Source organism: Myxocyprinus asiaticus, chromosome 14, assembly GCF_019703515.2.
Source record: "Myxocyprinus asiaticus isolate MX2 ecotype Aquarium Trade chromosome 14, UBuf_Myxa_2, whole genome shotgun sequence".
NCBI classification, from domain to species: domain Eukaryota; kingdom Metazoa; phylum Chordata; class Actinopteri; order Cypriniformes; family Catostomidae; genus Myxocyprinus; species Myxocyprinus asiaticus.
This window is the reverse complement of record NC_059357.1, coordinates 29,889,780-29,902,368: the sequence shown is the minus strand read 5'-3', so window position 1 is coordinate 29,902,368 and position 12,589 is coordinate 29,889,780. Positions and strand designations below refer to the sequence as shown.

General features: G+C 36.5%; 1 protein-coding gene across 2 annotated transcripts in view; it reads left to right on the top strand.

Moving 5' to 3' along the window:
* LOC127452338 (protein sidekick-1-like) overlaps positions 1-12,589 on the top strand; it is a 522,949-nt gene that overhangs the window by 414,274 nt on the left and 96,086 nt on the right. For both annotated transcript variants that reach the window (XM_051717752.1, XM_051717750.1), the window contains exons 16-17: positions 8,012-8,152; positions 10,370-10,551. In XM_051717752.1, coding sequence (XP_051573712.1) covers positions 8,012-8,152; positions 10,370-10,551 — 323 coding nt within the window. The remainder of the gene's footprint in view (positions 1-8,011; positions 8,153-10,369; positions 10,552-12,589) is intronic.

Sequence of the window (12,589 nt, the reverse complement as noted above, 5' to 3'; positions counted from 1 at the left end):
TTGCCCATAAAGAGGTCTATAAAACCTGGAAAGAGCAATCCAATAGCTTTCCCATTCATCTCAATGGCAGTTGCTCGGTTGGCTCAAAACCCTCCGGAAGTACGTGATTTGAAATCTCAGGGTTGGGAGGGTTACTTTTGAAATGTATTCCACTACAGATTACAGAATACATGCTGTAAAATGTAATTTGTAACGTATTCTGTTAGATTACTCAAGGTCAGTAACATATTCTAAATACTTTGGATTACTTCTTCAACACTGGTAGATTTTATTCACTTGTTTTGACTATAAAAACTCTGCCAGTACAGTAAGACAAAATACACATATTAAAAATACATTCTCTGAAAAACCTGAATATCTTATGCAGTGTTGTTTCTAAAACAAGATAAATCAAATTGATCTTGTTTTAAGGATTTTTAGATATTTTTACAGGAAAACAATACACAAATTATTATCAAGAATAAGATTTTTGCCCTAATATCAAAGGTCTTACTAGAAAAAAAGAAATTATGAACCAATGTGAATTTTCTTGATAAAAAAATATGATCGTGCCTGGTAACGTGTGCATGTAAAATGGCTAGAAATAGGATTTTAGCTTAGCGTAAAGCTGACAATTTACACAAGGTTTATTACTATTTCTTCTGCTCCAAACTTACTTCAAACTTACTTCTCTGTCTGTATGAATGTAACACATCATAAGAAAGTGTTTCACCGCTGTTCAAATGCACTTTGGATCACATCATTTATATGTATAAATGTTTTCCATCTGAAAGGACTAAATATTAAATGAAACAAATGACAATAAAATGCAAAGTAATCTTTTTGAATGTAACTGTATTCTAAATACCAATTATTTAAATTATAACTATAGTGGAATACAGTTACATATATTTTGTATTTCAAATATGTAATCCCGTTACATGTATTCCGTTACTCCCCAACACTGAATCTGCCATCTTTTCTAATGGCGCTCAGTTCTACAACATGTTTTTTTTTTTTTTTCTGAACCATAAATGTCATGTGACAAATCACTCGAGAGCTGTATGAAAATGACGTCATGGCAATGCTGATTGGCAGATGGCATCACAAGAAAGCGCATGCATTGGGAATCACAGTATCTTGTCACAAGTGATCGCTTTCACCAACTCTCAACGAGTGCAATGACAGTAACTTATGTGACATTGTAAACAGTTTTAAACGGTTTTCCTTTATAAGGAAAGGGAGGTCATAAACTGGTTAGGCATAAACCAATCAGTATACATGGATTTTTCCCATTACCCCGATTTTGTGTTGCATGTAAACACCTTTACCAGCCTTTTTACCAGCTTATCCAGTGTGTGCAAGAGTTGTGTGAATGCCTGTTAACGTTTTGATGTCAACAGCAAGGAAAAAACTGATGATTTGAAATCTCATGTAAATGCGCTTTTCTTGCGTTGCCTGATTTTTTTGGTTGTAATCAGCATATTGGTGCCCCTGTACATACGCTCAATGATAATAAATTAATTCCAGTTGCTTTGAATGACTCAGTCAAGTAGCATTTCTTAAAGTGTATTACTTAAAGGTAATTTTTGAAATGGACCTTGGCCTTGGCTGATAAAGATATAAACCAAAAAACAATTCCACATTAGATATGCGGTTAGGATAACATAAGATAAAACAGTGTAATCTTCCTATAGGATCCCTATATTACATGCTATTGACTGAAACAGTACTTAGACTCTCTCTTTAGAGCGAGTTAAAAAAGAGAGCGATAGTTGAAGGGCCCCATCAGTCTTTTACTGCATGCATGTCTCCTGCTTACTGTCACATCTGTCCATTTTGGGCTTATTAAGCACATGGAATAGTGAATGCCTGACAAGTCCATAAAAACACAGCAGTGCAGCTGCCCATAATGAGCCATCACCTACTCACACAAACTCTGTTCTCTGATGGAGGAGAGCTTGGCAAAAGTGGCATGAATGTTCAGTCAAATCACAGGAAAGAACAGTGCTCTCCAAACCAGTGCTATTATTTTTGATGAAACTGAAAGGAGAACTAAATGAAAACATTTTGTTAGCTGAAATAAAAATAAAAGCAAACATAACATACTTGGGGAAACTTTACAAAAAATAATTTTCATGACTCCCCAACAATGTTGGGTGTAGTTGGATTACAAAGTAATTATTAACTGTAATCTAATTGCTTTTAGGCACAAAAAGTGGTGAAACGTATTAATTTTTAAATTCTTGTAATCAGATTACAGTAAGTGTTTTGAAAGAACTTAAAAGTAATGTAATTGGGCCTGGGTAGCTCAGCGAGTATTGATGCTGAAAACCTGATACGAAAACCTGGAGTCGTGAGTTTGAATCCAGGGTGTGCTGAGTGACTCCAGCCAGGTCTCCTAAGCAACCAAATTGGCCCAGTTGCTTGGGAGGGTAGAGTTACATGGGGTAACCTCCTCGTGGTCATGATTAAGTGGTTCTCGCTCTCAATGGGGCACGTGGTAAGTTGTGCTTGGATCGCGGAGAGTAGCATGAGCCTCCACATGCTGTGAGTCTCCGCGGTGTCATGCACAGCGAGTCACGTGATAAAATGCACGGATTGACTGTCTCAGAAGCAGAGGCAACTGTGACTTGTCCTCCGCCACCCAGATTGAGGTGAGTAACCACGCCACCACGAGGACCTAGTAAGTAGTGGGAATTGGGCATTCCAAAATTGGGGAGAAAAGGGGATAAAAAAAAAAGTAAAGTAATTAGTAATGTGATTACTTTTCCAATGAAGAAATCAGTAAAGTAATCTGATAATAATTTTTTAGAGAAGTAGTTAATCTTATGTAGTGGATTACTTTTTTTAAAGTAATTTGCCCCATCACTGCTTCCGAGCTAACTTAATTAAAATAAAAATGATCTTGAATTAGTGTATTATAACATTTAAAACCTTTACCGGGCTTTATTAAACATGAATATCAAACTAGATAACAATAACACTATACAGCCCTGAGAAATAAATCAATACCAGTTAAAGCATTGACAGCCCTAAAATACATATAATGAAAAGTTCAAACTAAACTGAAACTAGAAAACACTGAAAAAATTTAACTTTCAGCGAGTGAAAACAACTTGAATGGACATCTATAAAATTAAAGAGAAGTAAAAACTAAATAAAACATTTAAAACTATAATAACCCTGCTCTGACCGTCCTGTTGATACTGAGCTCATAAAAAATGTATTGGCCTCATGTATTGTATAGATAATTGAATGAAGGGGCTGTAGCCCCAGATCATTTCTAAGTAGCCCTGAATGTTTTAGATGGGCCTTGCGCTCCAATTAACCCTTTCATACATACCGTAACACATATGTGTTTCTGCAACAGCCAGTTACGTTACAAGCTGCCAGATTTAAATCGGCTTTCGCGCCGACACAGGCTGCGCTGATCAAGTGTCTGTAGTTTATATTCGCTCAAACAGTTACTCATACAGTCTTTTACACCACAGAATAATTTTATTTTATATACATACATCCAACTCGTCACCAAAGTACCACTATAAAAAGTTTACAGCTCTTATACGCACAGTCAATACATCAAACGCGATCTTCCTTTGTCATTCATCAAACAAACAGCTACTCAAAGAGTCTTTTCAAGCACATAATAGATTTATTTTATGTAACAAACAGCCACATTGTCACCAAAGTACCACGATAAAAAGTTCACAACTCTTATACACAGTCAATACATCAAACGCGATCTTCCTCCGATGCGTGCTGCTATTTGTTTACATTAGTAGCTGTTGTCATTTGTCAAACAAACAGCTACTCAGAGTCTTTTCAAGCACATTATATGTTTATTTTATTTAACAAACAGCCTAACTGTCACCAAAGTACCACGATAACAGTTCACAGCTTGTATATGCACAGCCATCATATCTAAATGCAGTCTTCCCATGCACGCAGCCACGTCTGCTTATTAGGTGTAGATGCGGTTTTTATTCGCAAAAACAGTCTTTTCGAAAAAGACAGCAAAACTATAACAAAAGCACCACATTAACAGGTTAAAACTTGTATGCTCACAGTGAAAACATGATGATCGAGCATGATTATCCGATGCACGCAGCCAAGTCTGTTTACATTAGTGCTTGTCACACACACACACACACACACACACACACACACACACACACACAATGTCTGAGAAGTCAAACAGTGCATATAAGCAAACCAGACTGTTGATATTATTTGTTCATTTGTTTTTTACATCTATAAAAACTAACCAAATAAAACAAATACAGTACAGCAGACATAACCCATTTGTTCAGATGTTTACTATATTATATACAGTATTGTATTAAAAAATGTTATGACAAGAAATAAAATATAAAAATACTCCTCTACTCCTCTGCTGTGCAGTTTCACATTTTGACCCTATTTATGAAAAGTTTGATAGACAATTGCCTTGCATTGTTTATGTTTAAAGGCAGATGTTTAATGACTGGTAACACATTGCAAGTGTGTAAATACTGCTTGACTATTGTGTAAAATCTCTTTTTAAGGATGCACCAAGCAGTCCTTCCTTATGGTCATGATTAGGCTGATTTACAGAGCTCTTTCTGAGAAAAGCTCCATGATATTGGTTCTATATGGCATTAATTATGAAATAGACTTCTGGGAAGAAATAACAAGTGTGGTCAGAGCTGGTTTAAGAAGACTCTGACAATAAATCTGAAATGACCCAATGATCCTATTAAAGTTTAATGCAGATTTAACTGTCCATTAGCATAAGACGCAAAGGGCAGGATGAATCTATGAGCATTATTAAGCATTCAACACTGATTCATTTTTAAACTTCGTTAATTAACAAAATGCACATTTCTTTGGCGTAATGGACTGGACAGTGGTCGCAGAATTGTATTTAATGTGTGCTAGCAAATAGCCCACAGAGACAGGCAATTATGTCTTATTTGACGTCGCAAATGATCTCATTGGTTGAACTGCCACAAATTATTTCTTTACAAGCATGTTGCAGTAAGGTTCAGATTTTGTGGTGCATGCCTCCATTTTGCACATCACAACCACTGGTTTGAATAAAGGCACTATTCTGTCCTACAATGGTCAATCACAACTCTGAAACTGCCAACAATGAAACTGAGAAAAATGGCTTTAAATCTTCTTGGTGTAAGTGTGATTTTGAAGTTACCGCCATTTTCACATTCTGAATCTGAACATAATTGAGCCAGACCCGTCTGTCACTGGATAGATCATAATCTAGAAACCTGATTCCAGTCATAAATAAATTTTTGAAAAAAAAAAAAAACGTACTTTTCAACCATCTACAGACAAGTTGGAGGAAGAACTGGCTAGTAATTTTTTGGCTAGTAAATTTTTGTTTTTACTCACCAGACTTTTGACGACGTAAACATATTGCAACTGAAACCTGAACAAGAGTGGTGGTGGCATAGTGGGCTAAAGCACATAACTTGTAATCAGAAGGTTGCTGGTTCAATCCCCACAGCCATCACCATTGTGTCCTTGAGCAAGGCACTTAACTCCAGGTTGCTCCAGGGGGATTGTCCCTGTAATAAGTGCACTGTAATTCGCTTTGGATAAAAGCGTCTGCCAAATGCATAAATGTAAATGTAGGATATTAAGCAAACCGGGAAGGGGGTGTCTACACATACAGTATATAAAGTATTCATGTATATGGCTCCATGTGATATAATATGTGAGATGATACATTTTATTTTGCATTCGCTTTTTATCATATCATTTAGAAAACCTTTCAAAATTTGAAGAAAATATATTTTGATCATGCTCAGATACTGTCATGATATAACACTACTGACAAAGCACACAAAACATGAGCGCTTAAAATGCATTTTTCACTTATTATTCATGTTTGGCATTATACCTTTTAGACAGTAAGTATGGACGGTCATAAAATTAACTTTGGTGTTGTTTTCCAACATGTCAACTATACCAGGAAAAGAAATTGTTGATAGTGTAAAGCAATCCAAAGATATAGCATTTGGGAACATGGTTCCCAAAGTGGACGTTTATTTATCATCGTGTCCAAAGACCTATTCAAACAAGTTTTATTGAACATTAAAACAGAATAACTGAAAATTATGAATGCAGAAATAAAAAAATACTTAAACTTATATCAACTAAGTGCCAAAAATAAAATTCAGCTCTCATGAGCGCCTTATTCCATCACTCCACATAGTCTATGTATGTGCGCTCTGGGTCTGTTTACACCACATGGGACACATAGATTGTCCAAATATGGAATCTAACACTCTCTAGGCATCCAATGAGGACGATCTGACACATCTATGACATAAAGCATTGTGTTTCAGTGAACTGATCCCAGAGAAACCTCAGCATAGTGACGCCATTAGCGATTAGCCACCATAGCTTGTTATGACACTCTTTGACTAATATTTCAGGACCTTCTCATAGTATTACGTCAAGTGTGGGCTTGTTTTATTAGGAGCTGTCTGCTGTAATTTGTGATATGCCATTTTTCATGAAGTTATAAACCAAAATGTGACGATAATTCCGTTTTCTCTGTTTATCATGCATGTGCATTTTCACTGTAGTTTGATCTCTGAGTGAAACAAATCTGCCCGTTATATTCTACAGATATATGACACATGGCTATGTGATCTTTTGATCTTTTTACTGGTTCTAAATATGATTGTTGCGATCAAAAATTTGCGAATTATGAAAATGGAACAGTTCTGCTTTATCAGCGAATTTAAAAGCAGTATTTGTGAACTGGCCAGATCAGCTATATTCATTGTAAATATAAGAGTCTAAGCTTTAAAACGAAACCTATTTGTGCAGATTAAGCAGCTGGCTGTTGAGTAATAACATGATATATATATTTTTTGTGATCAGCGCCCCTTCTCGGCCCAGTACCGTGCCACTCGGTACGTGTAAGAGGTTATCAAATAGAACCGATTCTGAACAAGAACCAGTTCTCGGTTCCCAACCTTAGCCACCACATAAATAAAAGGGTTGAGGTGCTTGAAGTAGCTCGAGATTTTTTTCAGAGAAAGTGCTTTTGATGATGTGCTGGGAAGTGGACTTCTAAGCAGAGGGTTACACTTACACAGCTCACAAGGAATATAACTGCTGTGCCCTGGAGTGAGTCGACTAACCTGAGATGCAAGAGAGAAGATGGAGTGCTGAATCAGTTATATAAGATCACTTTGGCTTTGTTCACACTGTACACAAATCAGATTATTGGGACTGACTGTTCGTACTGTCCTTTTGTATGTGGTGACATCGTAGTCAGTAACTGGTGTATTTGCATTTGTTGCTATCAAAATACTTCCTCCAATAAAAAAATGAAAGTAGCTGTCATTGTGGAAAGAGAGAACTGTTACTCGTATCAATTATGACTATGGTTGGGAGCCGAAAATCGGTTCTTATTCGGAAACGGTTCCATTAAAAAAATAAAAATAGGACACCATACTAAAATACTTTGAAAGTGTGAACTGTTATCATATTATGTACTTAGGACTCCTAACATTTAAAGGGATAGTGCACCCAAAAATGAAAATTCTCTCATCATTTACTCACCCTCATGCCATCCCAGATGTATTTGACATTCTTTCTTCTGCTGAACATGAACAAAGATTTTTAGAAGAATATCTCAGCTCTGTTGAAACAGATAAATATTTAAGTCCTTTTTTACTATAAATTTCCACTTTCACTTTTAGATGTGAAAGTGAAACTAAACAGGCTTTTATGTGAAAGTAGAGATTTATAGTAAAAAAAAAAAAAAGAAAAGAAAAAAAGACCGTTCAGACTGAGACGCATTTTAAAGAAAAAAAAAATATTTTATTTGGAATTTCAAACTACATACAAATATGGGTTCGGTTCAGTTTTAAAAACATATTTATGTGTTGGTTTTTTTTTGGGGGGGGGGGGTTGTTCATTGATTTCAGTCGGATATGCCAAACCATTTGATTTTTCCTTCTGTTCAAACAAAGCTTTGGTACAAAATAACGTTCTTTCATTTTCTCTGCAGACTGATGTTGCGAGAGGAACCGCCCAGTGCTCCGCCCAAAAATATAGTGGCCAGCGGCAGAACCAATCAGTCCATTATGGTGCAGTGGCAGCCGCCCCCAGAGCCTCAGCTCAATGGAGCTTTGAGAGGCTATGTCCTCAGGTACAAAATGTAAAAACCATTACAACAACAAACAATGCCTGATGTAATGAGAGGAAATGCCACTCTTTATACAATACTTTGACATCTGTCCAATATTCTGAAAACATTTCAGCTGCTTTTTTTAAATATTATTATTATTATATTTATGTTTTCTTGTATATTTTCCAGTGCTCTTTATTTATTCATTTGGCAGACACTTTTGACCAAGGAATAAAGCCTATTTTTTTAACAACTATACCGTATACAGTATTTGCCGTCTCAGCTTGATATTTGAGTTGAACTTGCAGCTTTCAGTTCTGTTTTGTTAAAGTTGTTCTCCTGCTAGTGGCTTCCTCAAGAGAATCCATAAACATTTACTGTATAAGCAAAGATTATTTGAATGTTTGGCATTCTGTGTGGAAGTGTATCCAGAATGTTTCCAGCGATTAGTGTGAATGCTTTGGCAAAGTACACTACCAGTCAAACAGACCTATTCTCAAACCAAGTCAAACCAGGACAGACCTATTCATTCCTTATTATTACTTAATTTTATTATTACTAGTTTTACATTAATAGGAAATTATATGAAATGAGACAAACAGAATACGAATTCTGTAGTGACCAAAACAAAACGTTAAACAAATCAAAACCATCTTATATTTTTGCAATATTGCTTTTGCCCATACTACTGATCTGCACACTCTTGGAATTTTCTCAACAAACTTCATGAAGTATCCGCATGAGATGCTATTTTAAAGTTTTTTTTTGCACCAAAACAGTCACAATTTATTAATATATGATCATTTTACACCCTGTTTTTAGCCCACTGTCTGAAATGCTCAGTTTTGGCTTAAGCGCCTCCTTAAAACTTCAACGTAAACGCCCACTGTTCTGATTGGCTAACGTCATGCAGCCCTTCAAGTTCAGCAAACTCAATTGAGAGAGAATGAACCTCAACATTATAAAACAAAATTGCAGAGTTTACACATAACACACACACAACACATTGCATCTGAATATATTAAACTGTTCATCTCAAGCACAACTGTTAACACTCAACACCATAAACTATCAAACAGTTATGACATTTGAAATATTAATGAATGAAATGATTTACTTACATTTATGAAGTGATTTTAACTGCCCCCTCCTTGAATAACAGTTTCTTTGCAAAGCTTGAATTGTATTTTGTCTGTTCATAAGCAATCCATGCTGACATGAGCCAAAAACAAATGCACATACATAGTCCAAAGAACAGTGAAATTACGCACATACACACTGAGGCTGAAACACACCAAAATGGTCGAAGATGTCCATCGTCAAAGACGTCCTATGTTTACATACACCAACAATTATAAAATAGCACAGATGGGCCAAAAGAACGCGTCCATGATTTGTTTTTGTTCAAAGCAACACAGGCAGCAGCTAAATGAAAGAGAATTGCTTCACCCTTTCAGAGTTGCAACTTGACATTGCGTCTTTTAAAAGCGACATGAGATATGTATCAAGTGGTCAAAGATGTCTGTCTAGTGCATGAATATATTCAAAAATAATCCAAAGTAGTCCAGATGAATCCCCTTAGGTGTTATGTTAGGAATAGTTATCCATGGAAGGCCTGCTCTCTTGACTTGAATTGCACGCCAGTGGGCGGGGCCAAGGGTGCGATGACGCATGTTGTTGGATGTGTAAATACAAATGAGCAATGTGTCATGACATCACGAACAGACAGATTTCAAAAGGAGATGTTTCAGCGGGGTGGCAACTATAAATGCTCTTTTTAGACTGGGGAGGAAGTTTTGAGTTCTGAAATTTACAGTATGTTTATATAGTGCAGTTAACTCTTATATGTCTAAATATCAAGAAAATGTTATTCTCCCTTTCATGACCCCTTTAAAATATTGAAGGAGTTCCCATGTTTTTTGGCCACTTGTTGGCTGCTTTTCCTTCACTATGTTTTTTTAATCTTGAATCATCAAATCAACATGTTAATTGACACTTGTGTAATATCAGTGTAGCATCACTTTCATTACCAGTGTTTAGCCACCTTAACAGTGGAAATATTAACACTGTTGTTAATTGCATTCTTCCATCTGGTGGTGTATTTAACACTATTCCTATCCTGAAAAGTGTTTGAGTGTACCTAATAATTATACAGCCTTGGAATGTCTTCTAACAGAGCAGTGACCTAGAAGAAATTCATTGTCGCTCACTGTTTGACCATCGATTCCACTGATGTAGGTATCGTCTCGCCGGGCTCCCTGGAGAATACCAGCAGAAGAACATCACCAGCCCTGAGATCAACTACTGCCTCATCACAGAGCTCATCATCTGGACACAGTATGAAATTCAGGTGGCGGCGTACACCGGGGCAGGCCTGGGCGTCTTTAGCCAGCCTGTCACTGAGTACACTCTGCAGGGAGGTGAGACCTTGTTTCTTCAGTCACACGCTTTCTTTCTTTCTTTCTTTCTTTTTTTCGGTTGCTGCTTCTATCAGCTTCTATGTTTTCATTTATTCCTTTTCATCAGTGGATCAGCAGAAGCAGGCAGCATGCTGGTTTGAACCGGTTGATGCAGTACTTGTTTACATGCCACCCTGAGGTCAACATGGCCCCTACGTAGACGCCACATTTATTTTAGGCCCCTCTCTTCAGCCCGCTAACCGCCACACTAATCCTCTTCAAAACAATTATGGCAATTATCTATTAGGCCGCTTTGCTCTTCAGTTACAAATTACACCTCGATGAGAAGATTCTGTGAAATCCATCTAAAGAAATTTGGAGTGTTTTGATTAGCCGATCTGAGGAATAGCAAATGCATCGACTCCATTGAGAGCCTTCATCTGTCATATTAATATGTTGGCTTGACTTTTTTCAAAATCCCTAATCGAAAACAAAAATTTCTAACTGTATCTCCTCCAATAGCTTTCAAGCTACATCTACCAAACACGTTACAGACCTTCAGACTGTTCTGGAATATTGTGCTATGTCTTTTCTAACTGTCCGTTGTGCTTATAGTGTTGTCTGCTGCTGGATTTGTTAACTATACGAGATATGCTTTGGTTCAATTAGCACCTTCAGTATATAGGGACATTATCCTTTATAATCTCTTTGTAAGCGTAATAATAACATATAGACTAAGGAGAGATGTCGTAAATAAATAGATGATTAAGAAAATATATCGTTTGTATATATTTTCTTAGGGATCGCTGGTATTTGTTGTCTGTATGCCACTTGTTATCACTGGAAAAGTCATTTGTTCAGGCTGCATATTCAATAACTTTTATGCTTTCTGGCTCATTCTATGAATGGAATCCACATGAGATCAGTAAAAGAAGATTGATGAAAATTGCAAGGAAGCTATATGCAATAGATAATGTGTCATTTGTAATGTTTACATTCTGCATTCGTGGTGCTAATGCTAGCATGCAAACCTTGGATATAGTATGCATCTGTTACCCTCTTTTGTTGTATTTTATGATGGAATATGGGAAAATAGTTTACGTAAAATCATAAAGAAAATTTTTTTATTTGTTTTTAAATAAAGACATTTGATGCTACAGCAAAGACGGTTGTTGGGTGAAATGGGTGTTGCTATGGCAGACAGATGTGAGGATTAGTCAATAGGCAGAGTACAGACAAAATAATAATAATTAGAGGCACATCAATGTTTCAAAGGTGCGAATGGCTTACAGACTGTTGATTTGTCGTAAAATGAAAATTTCTAGCGTTCGCCATGATACAGAGTGCATTCCATTCAGAAGTGATCATCCCTGTGCCCTATTCCCTTCGAAGACTTTACCATCCACTGTGAGAGATTTGGTGGACTGAAAGGTGTGGGGCTCAATAATAACGTTTTTTCAGAACTCAACTTTTAAGTATTTTTTACTCATCCTCATGTTGTTCTAAACCCATATGACTTACCATGAAGCACAAAAGGAGATTTTAGCAGCTCTTTTCAAGGAAAAGCAGATATTGATTTTAAATGTCATGCTCTAAATAAGACAAAAAAGCACCCTAAAAGTATGACGAAATTAGTCCTTAAGGCTGCGGCTCTATATTCTATGTCCTCTGATGCCATATGATAGTTTTATGTGAGGGACACGCTCAAAGTTAAGTCGTTATTTACTGATAATTTTCCCCTCTGCCATTGCTCTCAAATATCATCCGCCCTTGTGTTCAATTAAAAAATGTCACCTTAAAACGCACCACTAAAAGGTTGACATCATTGACAGCAAATGGCATTGGTTCTAATGTGTCATATGACCAATTGTCTCAATGCATTAAAAATGCAAGGGGAAGATTATCAGTAAATACCAAGTAATATGGACTACTTTTTATGATAGTTTAATGGTGCTTTAGTTGTCGTTTTTTTGGAGTTTGGCTTTTAAAATCACTATTTTCTTCCTTTGTGTGGAAAAGAGCTGCTCAGATATTCTGCCTAAGATCTCCTTTTGTGATT